Genomic DNA, 17276 nt, shown 5'->3' on the forward strand with positions numbered 1-17276 from the left:
TATTATTGTTTAATGTTTTTAGACTATTTATATTTTTAAAATTGCATTAATAGATTGTTACTACTATTTCGGGGCAGACTGTAAACACAACATTGACATATTTTTTGAACTGTGGTAGGAAACTGTTCTAGTCACGCATCCACGTCGTGGTGTGTTGGGACTGAAGAAGTCAAATATCCACTCTCTTTACTTCCACCTCCTGAGGGAAATGTCTGGCTCTTTAGTGGATAAATTCTCCACGATGTCCAATAGCCACTCACTCACTGCTGTCTGTGGGCATTAGCTTTAGATATTGGGTTTTTAGAGCTCTTCCACTGAAACCAGCCACCCGCTGTGACCTGGAACGGCTGTGGGAGAGCGACTGAACCAAAACAGTAAAGTCGTGGGCCGAGGAACTGCTGAGTCGGGTGAAAAAATAATGATCCCCCTCCCCATTACACAAAGCCATTTGATCCATTGTTAATATAAAATATTGATCAGTGCAGCTTTTAAAGCATTACTACACAGTTGATTTACCCATCTCTGAAAACACTCACGGCGCCTTATTTTTAGCCGATAAACATTCAGGATATTGAGAGGAAATCAAAGTCCAAGGTTCAAGTAGTAGAAAAACCCACTGTAAACCCTGCAAGAGCACTAGCTTGTGAGAAGGCCAGCAGTAAGCCCCATCATGCCTCCTTATCCCTGTTGTGAGACCGGCAACGACACATATACCCACGTGCACCCCCGGGGACGAGATTACATGTCGTTGTCACGTCGGCCAGTTATTCCATGTTGCTACCCAGTTGGATAAAGAAGGAAAAGACAGACGGACAGAAAGAGAGTCGGAGAAAGCAGCCACACACATTGTACGCTGCCTTTGAACCTTCATAATGAAACTGACTCCTTGAAGTTTTAATGAAAGAAACAATTTACCATTCCTTTTTTCTTCCTGGGCTGCTGAGCTTCTGTTGCTCAGACTGATTTTCTGAAAAAAAAAAAAAAGATGTCTCCTTTAATCTTCTTTATGCTGGCTGTGAGAGGTGCTCCCATGCATTTAAATGGGGTATCCCATGGACACTCATGACAGCAGCGGTATTGACAAGGGCTTCAGGTGAGCCATTGGGGGCCATATTTCACAGACTAACCAGGCGAGCCAGTGGCCATCACTTCTAGACACTGTCTCCTCCATCTTATCTCTGATATAGAAGAACAATATTTCTTTCCCCACTGCCTCCGCTCTCAACACACATGCCCATTACTTGTGTCGAAGCGCCGGTATCCTTTCCCTCCATCTTTTTTTCCATCCGCTATGTGACCTGAGCCTGTCAGGAAGATGGACAGCCCTTTGGCACAGGGCTCCTCCTGCTCGTGAATGCCTTCAGAAGTGAGATTGAGTGGCACAGTTAAACCTGACCTCACCTGCTTTCTCTAAGGGGAAAAGATGAGGTGAGGGATGTGTAGAGGTTGTGTCAGTCAGTGTCTGATGTGTCACAACATATAACACTGAGCCTGTATAGGTAAACCTATGGGACTCTCCTTCTGAGTTGCAACTGTGTGCTTGTCGACACTTCACCCCACTATGGCTGCATAGAATCCTGTCACCTTCTCTTCAATGTCTGTTCCCCTACATTAATACTGGGTTTGCTGTGTGAGCGTGTGTTGTTTTGTGTGCGAACTCTCAGCCACTCGAGCCCGCTGGTGTTCAGGTCAATCCCACAGCTCTGGCCATGATCCCACTTTTATCGCCGTGTGGGCTTGATAAGAGCAGAGAGGCAGACGTGTGTGTGTGGGCGGGGTGCCACTCAGAGACACGACGACAGTAATGAACAGAAAGGTGCCGAGTATTAGCAGAAATGGCTCGTTTTGAACATGTGAGGCCGCAGTGCAGCCTTGAATGGCTGCTACCTATTGGATGCTGATGGCTCAGTTGTGTCAAGCTCAGCTCTGCTCGGGCCCACGTGGGTTCAATCTACTTCCCTACCTTTTCCTCTGTTTCGCTCTACTGTCAGCAATCAGGAAATTGAAGTACAGACCGTCTTGCAGTAGGAGCGTGAACAACGCATTATCTTCAGCAACACCAGCGGCGTAGCTTGAGGGAAGGCGATGCCGGTTTCTTCACCTGTCAGCCGGATAGTCTCCCACTTTGGTCCAGAGCGAAACATCAAATAATAACGTAGCCTTGTAATTGTCCAGACGCGAGGGGGGGGGGGGGGGGGGGGGGGGGGGGGTAGCGCTGCAGATGTCATGTGCTGTTGTAAACAATGCAAGGTGGCAAGGTGCTCAGTGTTGCCAGATTGGAAATGGCGAAGTATCGTACCAAAGCCTCAAAATTGTCGTATTTGGAGGATAACTATCGTGCATCTGGCAACACTGAGATCGGTCGACCAATGACAGTTCTCTCTACAGTCAGAGCTCGCGCAAGAAGGTGGAACGGGAGATACCATTTGCAAAACTTGTCAGAGGGTTCACTAGTTTGTGAAAGACCCAGAGAAACACAAATATCCACAACGAGGCAAGATCCCTGCCAGACGCAAAAAGAGGTCGTCTGGTCACCCTACTTTTCCTCTCATGCCACCATGAGCTTGACACGTAAATATGTAATTGTCCCAGCAACCGTTGCATGGATTGCCATGAAATTCTGTCGTAATTTGTTGGTCATTTATCACCATCTCACGGTACAATATTTTGGTTTATGAGCAAATCCACGCTAAAATAATGGCATTCCCATCAGTGTCTGCTGTACTTTAGTTTTTAGTGATAATTGATCAATATTAGCATGCTAACACACTAAATTTTAGTGTGTTAGCATGCTAACATTTGCAAAAAGGGGGCATTTCGCCCAAAGTACCGCCTCACAGGTTGTAGAGTAGACTGTTATGCACGTTTAGTGAGCAGTTTGAAAAGATATCCAGGAGAGGATTTTAAAGCCATTGTTTATGTCAGGAGTGTTTCAATGAGACTCGTGAAATTCACTGGCCAACATCTGCCATGCGCCTTCCGTGGATTGTGTACTCACCCTCAGTGCTTTCTAGTGAGTGTACTTGGCTGGGCCTCCTCCCCGTGTCTGGCACGTTGTTCAGTCGGACCATATGGTATCCAGCGCTGGTGTGCAGTGCTTCACATACCAAGTCCTCTGTGGGGCAGAAGATGTGATGTAACATATGTCTTGTTGTCTTTTTGATGGAGCTGCTGCTGGTGTTTGGGCAAGTGTATGTGATTGGAAACTGATGCTGACTGTTTTCAATATGTGATTAGTCATCGGATGATGCCATTCGAGTATTTGAGCACACGTTTTGGGAGAAAGCTGTCAGATATGTGCTCATCTGACTTTGAATAATTCAAAATATGACATCAGACTAAATGTACTTTCTGGAAAGGGACTTAAACGTATTTATATTGCTCTGCTATATTGCCTTATTCCACTCTCAGTTTCAGCTTTTTCAAAGCACACATGCACTGTAATCAAAACGGAGGCCCTCCGAGAAACTAAAAATACATCTCACTAATGAGAAAGAAATTGCTTCACACTTATGGGGGGGGAAATATTTATGACTCTTCATTATATTATGCTGCTCTCTATTGCATAGGTGTCTCACAGCCACAGTAGTGTTGTCGAGCACATGCCTCATCCCAGCACTTTGATGGCGCAGCTACTGGGTTTAATGGGAAATATTTTTCCCTGGGAGGGTCTTTGAGAGTTGGCACTGGTCGTCTGCTGCAGCGGCCACCGCGGTAAGTAACATATGGGCTCGTTATCTCTCGTCAGAGCAAGCAAACTCTCCCAACACCAGCCACTTGCTCATTAGACTGCAGCTCAGGGCAAAGCCTGGAAACCGAGAGCGGGAAAGACGGAGCGAGGGAAGGAGACGGAGGCAGAGTGACAGTGATGAGGCAGGAGTCGAGGAGACGGGGACGGCAGCAGAGGACCGAGGACATGAATGCAAGAAGGCTCGAGGTGAGGCAGACGGAGGCGAGGGGAGACGACGATTGTGTGTCTCTGCACAACATGCATATTTGCATCAAAGCGTGCACGTTTGCACGAGAGACAAAAAGAGTTGATAGAAGAGGAAGTTGAAAGGCAGCGAGTGGCACCCACAGAGACGAGAGAGAGAGAGAAGGAGAGAGAGAGTACAATGGCGAACACATGCACATCAGCCGATATAGCAGCAGCAGCTGTGAGCCCAATCAGAGGCTGTGTGAGTGTGTGTGTGTGTGTTGGGGGGGGTGCTCAGTGGGGGGGTCTCCAGCTGAGTGTGTCAGGTGCTTTGCACTCTACCAGCTGTTCACAGGTCTTCACACAGTGAGCACCAACAAGCTGGTTGAGAGTCTACAGATCTGGACTCCAATCAGACTCAATGGAAGCCCTTTTGTTTCCATTTTATTCTAAACCAATGACACAGTAATTCTAGTTTTTAATAATGTATTTCCTTTTAGTAGTTTTAATAGTAGTGGCTCATTAATTGCCATGTACTAATGTAGAGCAGCATATGCTTTCTATTGATTGATTATTTAGGATGTAAAACAAAAATCCCCTTTATTACCCAGAGCCCAACGTGGTCCAAGAACTTATGAAAACTTAAAGGTATTCAATTACCAATTATACTGGAAATGGATTATGTGGTAGTGGGATAGCAATTAACTAATATTGTAATCAAGTAATCATAATGGACTAACTATTTAACCATATTATTTATAAATAACATTATACAAAATGTACATTTACAGCTAATTTAATGACTTTAAAAAAGGTGTGCTTGATAAACACAGCAGGTTTGCAAACCTGATAAAATCAATCCTGATTCAACTATGTTTGCTTTGGCTTGGATCCTGTTTTACGCGCACTGCGCTCCAACAAGCATTCTGGCCTCAAAGTGCGCAGCTCATGACACGCCTGTGACGGCCTGGGTTCGGCCTTCCCTGTGGCGTGGCGTCGCGCTCACGCGGGTACTAAACTGTTTAAGCGCTTACCGTGTTGTGGATCAGGAGCAAGGCAGCGCTGGTTATTGCAGTATCCCATCACAGAAAGCCGCAGGTGCATCCATAAAACGGACTGTTGGATCCTCATCCTGTTAAGTCCTATTCAGATCAGTGGGAGAATACCAGAGGCTGACCGCTGCCTGTCATGTGGATTACAGGCTCTGGTGGAGGAGCAACGCGACATGTTTGGAAGCTCCACGGTCACAGTCAAATATAGCACTCGGAGAGAAGTTGTTTTCTTCCACGCTTGTGTGTGTTTGAAACCCAAAAGAGCACATCAGTCGGGGAGAGAGGGGCAATTTGTTGTCATGATGAAAGGGTGAGATAGATGTGTTCTTCTGGCACAGCAATATGGCTAAGAAGTATCCATATTGGGATTTTGATCATGATGAGAAAACAACCCTGATGATGTCACAAGGGATCAAACACGGTTGCTCGGTTCGTGGCCCTCTGCTTCAAACCTCTAGAGACCCCTCAGGCATCAGCCGTGGAAGTCTCAGGGACAGTGTGGCGTTATTTGCTTATTACATACAAAGTGTCTTTATAATTATACTCAACAAAAGTACTTTGTTGGGAAAAGATCGTGGTTTGGGTTTGTTATTTCAAATAATTACTACATAACTCCCAAAATAATTAAGCAAAATAAGTCAGAGTTGAACTGTCAGTCAGTCACATGTCGGATGGTAAAGTGTACGTAAGTGCGTCGGTATTTGATCTGTTGAGCTGGATGTGAGAACGCGTTGTCCTGACAGGAATTGACCAAGTAATTTGGTTCTCTAAAGGGAAAACGGAGAGAAAGAGTTTTTTCAGTTGGTAAAATTGTAATTGGACTGGAGAAACTGACCTGATACCCGAGAGAAATGAGCCTGTTAAATATGCATCTTAATGTTCAGTCAATGTACACTTGGCTGTAGAAGGATGGACATCTTTGCATGTTCAATTGAAATGTGCGCTGATCGAAATACTCGAGCAAATAAGTTATTCAATTTGAGACTAACATTGTCTTCATTTTACCCAATTATTACCAAATGAATGAACGATATGAGCTTAAACCTCTCATCTCTCTCAGACGGCATCAATCGAAAAGTCTACTCTTTCTTTCACCCCCTTTGTGTGCCTTTGGGCCTGTGAATTTCCTTTTGTTATTTGTCAGGTGGCTTTGGCGCATTGATCCCATTGCTCCTTTGTCATTAGCAGCAAGGTGGAGAGAGTCCATCAACGGAGCTGCAGACTGAAATAAAGAACCTTTGGATCCGATTGCAGGTTAAAAGTTAATGGCCGCTAACCAAGGAGTCTGGAGGCCTCGCGTCTGAGGAGGGGTCGGAATTGCTAATGTTCTCACACACACACACACACACACACACACACAGTTAAATGCCCATATAGAAATATACACACTTCCGCTCCCCATCATCCATTATGGGCTGCACTTTAATCTAGTGTATTATAGCCAATGGAGGCAAATCAGGTAATATTGTTTAGTGCTGATTGCTGGTTTGACTTCCACAGAACATCCTTGAGTGTCTTCAAGGATCAGGGGAATTACGCTGAAAGGCCATCTGAATGCCACCATAAGTCAAGCTGTAATTTGATAGGCCCCTTTTAAGGCCTAAGTGAGCGATGATGTTGCTTTGAACTTCTAGTTTCACTTTGAGTTTGCAGAAATCGATAACACACCGTCTCGGTTTTCTGGTGTGTTGCAATTCAGGCAATCTCTGCTTCTGTTACACTTGTTTATAAAGACGTACAATGTTTAGCAGTGTAATACTACTACATTTCAACAAGATAAAGTCCTCAATTGACGTTGTAATTGACTTAATGATCGATAGAAAACATATTAATACATTTAAAAATAAGAGTAAATGGGAAATGGTTGGGCGTGGAAGGCATCTAAACTGAGCTGCACGGGTTGTGGGAGGGTTTGTGATCTTTAATAACTCTTGTCGGGACAAAGTGACATGAAGAGGGATGGTATTTGAAAGTAGGGGAGCATAGGGCAGGAAGCCGTATTAAAACAGTCGGAGAAACGGTGCCATGGAAACCTTTGCAGCCAAGGTTCTAACCTTGGATTTAGCTTGTCTAGCCATCTTTTGTTTTTCTCATTATTATGAGCGGTATGATATCCTAAGCCTCTAAATCATCTGATGGGTTGGATGCAAAAATCTGCTTTTGTCTTTTTGGCCAGCCCTCAACACTTTGTGCATGCCAAGCTTTAAAGTACAAAGCGATTGCTCACGAGGACGCGGGGGGATTTACGGAGGTAACCGCCGCTAGGCCGCGATAAGAATTACAGCTTATACGGAAACACTCATATTTCTCATGAGAGCTGCCATTAGTGTGTTTTATGAAAAAAAGAATCATTGCATTTTTCCCTATTTGACCCTCCCTGGCTGCCGGTGTTGAGCTTGTTAGCGCACAAAAACAGGCAGGTATACCATTCTACTTTAACTCAGTTGTTTTTCCCTCTTTCGCTGCAAACACCAATTAAATGCTTGTGTTATTTACAAGTTGCTGCCCTTGTTGGAAGAACACCTCTCATGACGGACTGAAAAAAACCAACTCCTTAATTAATCACCTTAGTAGAGCGAGGTCCGTATATCAGCGACGGGTCTCAAATGAAGAAATACACAGAAAAAAGGCTCCGTTTTCTCCCTCCCTCGCTTCTCTCTGCGCCTCCAGCAGGCCACTGCATTTGTCTCACATTCGGCAACTTCCTTTGAAAGTTTCACAGGCGTCACAGATGCACTGATCCACGTAGCTGATGGCTACGATCGGGATAGGGAGGGAGGAGGTGGGCGAGGGGGCACGGGCCACTTGAGCTTCTTCTCCGCTGGCAGAAACAGCAGCGTCAGCCCACTTTTCAGACCTATGCATCCTCTTTCCTTTCTTATTCTGCAGCGGCCGACAGAAAGGAATTAGTGGAGGTGTGTGCCGTCGCTGCAGGAAACACAGCTCGAGGTCTCAGAGCAAATGAGAGCGGCGCTCCTTTACATTTTGCATGTGGTGACCTGATATAACGGCCAGATTGTTTGTACAAGCGTGCGTGTGTGTGTGTGTATGTGTGTGTGTAGCTCATGCAATGCAGTTGTATCTCGTCATTACATCGAGTAACAGTGTCGACGTGAATAATTGAGGGGTTAATGGTGCATATTAACGATGAGTCACGCAGTCTGGGGACGCACTGGCTCAGCTACGGAAAACAAGATGTCTGTTAATGCGGCTCTACTTGCTACTTGTGTGTACGCATACAGGTATGTGAGTGTATGACTCTCCAACAGACAGCCCTTGCCAAACGGCTTAGTGTTAATCTAAAGAGATATTCTTTATCAACACAAGCATATTGCAGACATTTGGAGATGTGGCGCAGCGATTACATTTTGCTCTTTTCCGTCGCTCCGCTTTTCTTCTCCTCCTTTCAAAAGTCTTCCAGTAAATCATAAAATATGTAAGGGTCTAGATTTATCAAAGACGTCCATGTGAGAGTGTGTGTGTGTGTGTGTGTGCTTCTCCTCTGCCTTTGACTTTAAATGGCCTAATCCAGAGAGGAAGATTGATAGTAGTCTGGTTAAGAGTCCCTGATTGTCGCTCTCATACTTTCTGTGAGGGCAAGGTGCCAAATCGGTGATTGCAGGAAAAGGGCGAAAGCACAGAACTCACACCAGCATTAAAGCCCAGCACACTGCTCGCTTCAGGCTATTGCCGTTCAATCTCTGAGTTGTGACCGGAGCCACCATGGTGGTCATATTGTTGTTTTTTGGGGAGCTTTTCAGGGCTGACCTTGTTTTCGAAGAAAGCAGGTAATTGGAAGCAAAGCTTCCAAAACACTAAAAGCTAAAGAGCTGCGAGTGCTTTTCCCTGATTATCTTGTAATGGTTTTAAATGTGCTGAGCATAATCGCACGCCTCCTCTACACTCACCGCAACATCACTTCTCCGAATGTCACATTGAGAGCCAGCAGGGGAGGGAAATGTAGGCGGGAGCAGAATGAGCCGAAGGGGAAGAAAACTACAAAACATGTAAATTGCTATACACAGAACCGATAACAGCAGAGATGCTGTACACTACTTTAATGTCTTTAATTCTAACAAACTATTCCTTTGCTTTAGTTGTAAAGATATACTCTCTTTAACTCCAACAGGCTCTTGTATTTAAACACTGCTTCTTATTTGTGTCTTTAAAGTCACATATATATATATATATATATATACACACATTGCTTTAACTACTAACCTGGGATTGTATGCAGCAAATATATATATCGCCATATTGTTAATACCTGGGAGAATATAACCTGTGATTATAAGAAACGGAGAATAGAGGGGGAGGGATGCACAATGAGAGAGAGAGAGAGAGAGAGCTCTTAAAGTGCAGTTCATCAGTCTGCTTGGTATAAAGGTGACAGCAATAATTCTGTTTTTTCTTCTTCTATGGTTGACAGAGTTGCACTCTCTTTCAGAGGAATGATTTCCTTGCATTTTATCTTTCCTTTGCGTTACCTTTGTATGTTTTATAGCATGTTACGTATCAATATCAGCACACCATGTTCTCTCCCCGCGCGCCGCCTTTTGTTAATTGGACAAGACGGTTGCGAAGGTGCCAAAATTCACATTTCACACAATCTCAACCTCTTTGTCCTTGAAAGTTGTCTCTTTCCTAATTGCTCCATTTTGCAACAGCAACTCAAGTCCCAGATTTAGGCTGCGATCAGCATATACGGATACTGTTTACCGTATGGTAAAATTGGGGCATTTATTTCCTTGTAAATGAGCATGTTGTGCATGAGCAGATGTGAGGCAGGTAGGATTCACCATTGTGCATGGCAGACAGCCATGCATATGCTTGCATGATTTATACCAACTGTCTTGTTCATGCTGGGTGATTCAATTCTTCCAGACGTGAACATCACTTTTGGATGATTCTGCAGAACCTGGACTCCATTTCGTCACTTTCAATGCCAAAAAGGAAATGTTTGCCTTTTGCAATATCTGTGCATGCTCCAGTATTGGTGAGGTTAGAGACTGTGGCGGAAGGGTCAGGCCACTACAACACTCGGTTATGGTCCGGGAGAGATTGCAGTTACGTAAACATGGCGACAATAATTATAAATCTGTGATATTTAGGAAAGTCTTGTCTGCGTTTTAATTGGATGTGCTACACACAACACAACCTCTGCACCCTTGTGTTCTGCATCATTACATATCGGGCATTACTTCCTGCGTTGGTATTAACATTCATATAAGTGTCTTACAGTACGGATACTGAGCTGGACTTTCTGCATCACCTTGGTGAACAAACTGAATGCGTTGGAAAAATAGACCCGAGCATAAACAAGTTTTTATTTCAGGTTGATTACAGCAAGAATGAAAGAAAAACTCTTTGCTAAAAGAACGATATGAGCCATTATCAGTCATCCGTGGCTGATTTTAAACTGCATGAAAGCCTCTCTCCTCAAATGAAAGGATCCTCTACTGCAACCTGAAGGTTACGGGACACATCCTCCCATTCTCAAGCGTAATGGCGCAGAGACAGCATTAGGGGTTGAATGGTTAATAACTGCCTAAAAACACACGTGGAGCACTTTCATCCTGACGTGCGTCGCCACAAAAAAAAACATTAATTTGGTCGGTTCCGTACAATAGAAACACGTGAAGACCTATTCACAATATTGTCCCGATTACAATTCCGGCTATTGGCAACAGCTACAATAATAGGTGCATTTGATTATAACCAGTAATGAATGGGGGAGAGTGAATGATTAATCATGCACAGGTTCCTTCCATTTCTCCCTGCGGTGAATAACTTGTCACGTTGGTCTAAAGAAGCGCCTGCGGTGCTCTCTCTCTCTCTCTCTCTCTCTCTCTCTCTCTCTCTCTCCTCCATGCGGGCGCACAGTCGATGCATAAACCTGCAAACACAAACGCAGTCCTCCCTAATTACTCGCGCTCTCTCTGCTCCTTCTCACTCTGTCTTTCTGTCTTTCTTTCTTTCTTTGAAGTTTGAAATTAAAGTTGAAAGCGAGGTCAGTGTATTTATAACGTTTTTCATCAGAGATTTATTATTTTGGAGAAAACTAAAAGGGTATCATTAGCCAGAGAGGACAGGAGTTTTTTCTTTGAGTGGATTCGGGCTGAAATCTGCCAAACCTGAATAGAGAAAAGTATACTGTATACTGCGGCTGGTTATATTTGGCTGTGAATGGAAATTAATTCTACTTTAGGGAGTGTATCAGAGAAAGGAAATCAAAACAGAAAAGATTAGATAGTAACTTGGTGTAGAGGTCTGAGAGTACACATTAAAGTGAGTGTGCGCCTTTGTTTTTTTACGGGCTGTGATCTTAAATGTGGGTGTTTTTAGCCCACGCCTGTGTCTATAACATAATTCACAAGAACCCATTCAAGGGAAAAAAACATTAGTAGAAAGTGCAGTGCATCTCCATGGAATTCATCCATTGTTGCAGCAGTAAAGTGCTTTTCAAATAGATGGCCTTTCCACCATTATTCCTTGAAGTTTGACCTATGACTAAAATCACAACTCTCTCTTTTCTTGTCCCTCCTCCCCCCCACTGCTGTCAGCTGGACACGAAGCGCTATATATATCTGGCCCTTTAAGACACATCACACTTCTCTCCTTCACTTTTCGTCATCTCCCCCCATCTTCCCTTCCTTCCCATTTATAGAGGTGGCAGGGTTATCAGCGTATGAGCACTTGTTTTTTACCCGAACCGTTTTTTATCTACGCTTGGCGAGGATTAATTCTCCAGTTTCACATCCTACTCAGCCAATCAAGTTCCCCACCCCTCCCAGCGTTGGTTGTTTTTGAGGTGGATGAAAAAAGAAAAAAAAAAGCCAATTGGATTCTTTGTCACGTCAATGGAATTCCTCCCCGGAACCCAGCGACCCGCGACCCCATCTTCATTTTGGCTCGGTCATTTAAATACGGCAATACCTCTGTGTGACTTCATTTAAAATGCTGTTTGGCACGATTGTGAAAGTCTTGTCAGTTGGTATTAGAGAGATGGTTTACTTGGGGATGTGTGTGTGTGTGTGTGTGTGTGTGTGTGTGTGTGTGTGTGTGTGTGTGTGTGTGTGTGTGTGTGTGTGTGAGAGAGAGATGTTAGAGAGAGGGATGCTGGTAGTGATGCTGTACAGAGACAAAGCTTCAATAATAACCTCGCTGGAGAAACAATCAGAAAGAGACAAACACTGAAATATTGTTTCATAGAAAACATGGTCGATACGAAGGAAAAAGTAGGGGCGGCTTTATTTCAATTCAGCATCACTACCTCCATCAGATTTAGATGGCATATGAATTCCCGCACGATGCCGCTCTCAAAAATATGTTTACAACTTAGGAACTCCGACACGCTTTCAGTATAAATATTCCATATTTCGGTTACTCCCACACTCTGCTATAGACAAAACAATAACCTTAAAGTCAATGTTTTTATTTGGAGCGAGTCAAGATAAGTCTTCAAAGCAGCTTCATATCGGCACCTAAATTAAAAGGTACAAAACTGTTAACGTGCCGATGGCGCCCACAACAGGAACAAGACCAGCGCATTCTTTATTGTCGGGCCACTGAGTAACTTTATTGGAGCAGTTGGGGTTTAAGTACCCCGTTTATGGACAAATTGACAACAGTTGTTGAGCGCTGGCCGAGTCTGTTACTCTCTTTTTGCCACTGATTGCGCCGCTGTTGACACTTTTAAGCAGGTAGCCCACGAGCTTTTAATGGTCTCCTTCCCAGCCCTGCTGTTTATGCGTAAATGATTTGGACGGACAAATCAATGTGAGTGTAGACTGTGGTTTTTAATCACGGCAATTAAGCACGACCACGGGCGTGCAGGTCAAAGCCACGCGCTTTGATGCAATGGCTTTGTTAAAAGATTGGCATTTTGGCACATATTTCCACCTTCTAAATTCACACTTCAACGGACTGACGTTGAAAAAAGCCTCAGGCGCCGACGCGATGAAGGCGAGGGAGCCCAAAACAATTGCTGAATAAAGCATGGCGTGCTGGAGCGGAGCTGTTTGATGTGTTTTAATTTTTAAGAAAGGCCTCTAAATTATCTATTACATCCCAATCAGGTGTACAAACATGAAAACCCCAATTGAATATGTACTTTTAGTGGTGAAAAGCCACTAGAATTACAAATGTCCTTTTAAATAGTGAATGTATAACATTGCATTATAAAGAGAATGCCAAAACATGACAAGGTAAAGAAGCACTAACGTGCAAGGTGAATTAAAAAAAATGCAGCTTGTTCCTTCTCATAGATGGCAATCTCAGATCAACAGACTCAAAATACATATTCATCCTTGACTTTCGAAATGGTGAAGAATCCTGTGCCGGCAAATGTGAAGTGAATATTATAGAAATTGAAGACTCTTCGTTGTTTGCAAAACCTCATGTGGGTTAAAAAGCATTATTACCCTCTGGGTTCGTGCAGGACAACGGCACGGTGACATTGCACGAACTGAAAAGAGACAAGCAAGCAAACCTTCCTCTACTGGTTGTCAAGCTGATGCACAATTATCTGCAGATATTCACAGGCTCCAGAATCCCAGAGTCTGAGACAGAGGAGACAACTCTGTGCACCTATTTTGCACAGATTGTTGCTGTGTTTTTTCCCTCAAGGATAACCATAGCTATTAGAAAATAAAGACACATATTTGTCAGGGAAAGCGGCTGCATTCAAGACATATGATGCATAATAGCCATGTGTCCTTCCACTGGCTCATTCATCAGATGTGTGGCTTTGCAGACCAGTAACGTCCAATCAGAGTCATGCAGGTGCAAAGCCATTATAACAGGAAGTGACACTATAACAACAAGTGACACTTCTCATTATCAGTCAGATAAAACCAATGCCGTTTGCTGCCACAATTCCCTCCGACTCATTTGCTATATTACTGGTGTCCATTCTTACATTAATAAGGGGTATTAATGGATACAGAAGCATCATAACCAATCAATTACACTGGCAACTATTTACCAAAGCAATGGGTGACCTTCAGCAGTGTGTTGCACAACCAAATGTGTTGCACATCTTGCTTTTCCACCCTAAAGGAATGCTGCCTTTAGACACACACATGCATGCGTACCAGAATTTAGAATAATAAGTCTGCTTATCACAAGTTTAGATTTGCCCACATTATGCGTGCTCCAGCGTTCCTCATATCCCGGAGTCGTTGATCATTATTTGTATTTCCAGGCTCATATCTGATGCCTTATCCCAACCACTTCACCCACAGTTTGTGCAAACAGTGATGTATGCCCCCTGCATCCTTCATGATTGATTGCATCTCTGCTGCTGACTCGCTTTAAACCAGACTGTACCTTCTTAATTCGCCAGAGTTGTTCTCCCTCTCCCTCTCTCTAGGTTTCACTTTGTTTGTGTGGGAGGGAGAGCACTGGGTGCACTGGGAGCACTGGGAGCAGCGGGATGGAGGAGTAGATGGTGATCATAAACGGAATTGCTCTGTGTTACTTTGCACATCTGTGTCAAATACACACACACACACAAAAAAGATTTTGCCTCTTATTTTTCATTTTGTGTATAAAAGCCTGCTTTTCTGGAGGTGTGTGTCTGAACTCAAGTGTCTCGCGGTTCCCCGTGTGACAGGGGAAGCAATCTGTTTTCATGAGCTCAGGTCCCAGGGCTGGAGATTAAATTGCTTATTTGGATCCTGGGTTGAAAAAGTTTTCCGTAAGTACCTCTGAGGGCTCTAGCAGTGGGGAAAAAAAGGTTCTCAAAAGCTTTTCTAAACTCTTCCTTTCACTTGGAGAATCAAGGTCAGCTTGTGTTGGTATTTAAGCTCTGCTCATAGCCAGTCGTTTCTGAGAGGAGATGGTAATGGGTGTTATGGGAGCAAAGCAGCTGGCATGGTGGGCTCGCAGTTCCTTTGAGTTTTTTACCGCCAACGTCTCCGAGTTGAAGTGTGTTTAACAGAAAGATGAATGCAACTCTATTACCTTTCAAGTTATGGAAATAAAATTGCACAAAATGTCAGTTGTTGAGTCATCCCAGTCAGCGCCGGATCTTTGGCCCGCGTGAGGGAAAAAAAGCACTTTGCTCTTCCTGTACCCATCTCAACCCTTGATTTCATTTCTCTCGTGTCTCCAGTTCCTGCCAACATCTACAAGGTGTCAGAAGACATCACGGTGAACGAAGGCAGCAACGTGACGCTCAGTTGTTTGGCGAGCGGCCGGCCGGACCCTGCAATCAACTGGCGGCTGCTCAACCCCTCAGGTAAGAATCATCTAATCAGAGCTCATTGTCGTGTGTGTCAGTCCAGACAGCCTCCTGGGCCAGGAGGTGCCAGCTTGTCTCATCATCTAACTGCAAGATTGTTGCTGAATCAGCCAAAAGTATGTGTTGCATGTCAGACAAAAGCATGCATAATGCAGATAGCGTGCTCTGAACTGATACAAACCATTAATGTAACATATCAGAGTACCCGGATCTTCCTCGTCCACGGGGCTCATTAAACATGCGTTCCCTTTAGCCCCGCCTCCCTGCCCTCGGCCTATCCTCGTTCTCTGGCTAAAATATCTCTGGATTTTGCTATTAGTGCATTTTACAACTTTTATTAATTTATGAAAAAAAAGTTAAGGCCTCTTTCATTTTTAAAGGCTCGTGATTTAAATATGGACCCGGACATTGTTCCACCTTCTTGCTTTTTAAATTTGTTGCTAAGCACAGCACTTTTCCTGAGGGCTCGATACAATCAGGATTAATTGCAGTAATATTTCTTCCAATTTACCACGAATGTCACTTGATATTTTTTATCACAATGACACAATCAGCGAGAGACACTCTTTACTGGGGTGGAAGCCTCAAATTGCCACGTTTTAACACTTTAGATCAGTGGTTCTTAACCTTATTGGAGGTACTGAACCCTGCAAGCTTCATCAGTGCATTCACCGAACCCTTCCTAATTGGAAAAATAAAATATAGATATATATTTTGTTAGTGCACAAAATGAACCATGCATCAGTTGCACACAAAATCAATGTGTTCAAATAACAAAATCAACAAAACATGAATTTCACACAAAAACATAACTCAATGAATATTTACTGCAAATCAATGTGACGGAAAGAAGAAAAATTGTGTGTTGCGGCCCGACATTGCTAGTGTGAACCGGGCTATACTGTGTGTGTCTTGACCCCTGCCGAACCCCTGAGAGTGACTCACCGAACCCCTGGGGTTCGATCGAACCCAGGTTAAGAACCACTGCTTTAGATGGTAGATCGTGATCATCAGATTCCAACGTTTTCTAAAAATATTCAAGGTATTCCTTTCTTTCAATCATTTTATTTTAAGTTTATACAAGTCTCATATTGCCTCAAGGACAGAAAACATACCAAAAAAACACAGACATAAATCAGACATAAATCCTCATCCTCCTTATTGAACCTACGATAACAATTATATATTCAAGGTATTCCTGTGAATGTCGTCTGGAAAGTAAAACAGGAAAGTGCCAGCAGCCAAAGCAACATGTATTTCCATGATTTCAATAATGTTTCATCAGCCTTCACCTCATTTGTGGGCCAAAGCAGGATTGACTGATGTTCACATAAGTTATCGTGTTCACCTCTTGGTCTGATATCGTGTGACAGGAGACAGAAAATGGACGAGCTGAAGTGACGGGGCATCTCAAACGGTTCATGGGAACTAGTCAAGAGATCTTTGTTCAGATTTCAATCAATTGCTTTCTCAAATGTTTCCACACACTTCAAACAACACTTCATCTTGACCTTCTCCCGCTGCACGCACAACCTCCTGTTTGTATGTGTGCAAACGGGTTCATTATTTATTCTTCCAACCTCCACCCATGATATGGGTTTATATGAAGGCAAAGCATGGAGAGAGAATCTGATAATAAGACATAATGGCCCAAAGCAATTCTGTATTGGTTGTAAGCAGTACCGTAAAAGTCGGGTTACAAGCCGCTATTACCTTCGGTCAGTGTCCCCTTTAGCTCCCCGCTGTAGCCAGCTAGCGTTCCTGCTAGCGCTCCGCTAGTTCCCCTCTAACTTCCCCTAGCGCTCCGCTAGCTCCCCAACAATCATCGAAGGTAGCGGGACCAGCCCCGGTTCGACACCCGACTTGGGCAGAGGGAACGCAGGCAGTGGCAGCAGCAGCGGCCAGTAGCAGCAGCATTGGGAAGCTAGCAGCAGCGCTAGCTAGCGCTGCTGCTAGCTTGCTACAGCGGGGACACTGACCGGCGGTAGGAGCGGCCTGTAACCCGACTTTTACGATATTATATTCCCACTTTTTTAATTTATTTGTATTAATTTATATATAG

At 44.0% G+C, this 17276-nt stretch overlaps 1 protein-coding gene across 1 annotated transcript in view; it reads left to right on the forward strand.

The window, feature by feature from the left end:
* The window catches only part of lsamp (limbic system associated membrane protein), a gene marked incomplete at both ends in the record, with an annotated part of 172885 nt that overhangs the window by 128870 nt on the left and 26739 nt on the right, over positions 1-17276 (forward strand). The window contains one exon of the mRNA XM_079225237.1: positions 15086-15211. Within this exon, the coding sequence (XP_079081363.1) occupies positions 15086-15211 (126 nt within the window). The remainder of the gene's footprint in view (positions 1-15085; positions 15212-17276) is intronic.

This window comes from Taurulus bubalis (assembly GCF_910589615.1).
Source record: "Taurulus bubalis genome assembly, chromosome: 10".
NCBI classification, from domain to species: Eukaryota; Metazoa; Chordata; class Actinopteri; order Perciformes; family Cottidae; genus Taurulus; species Taurulus bubalis.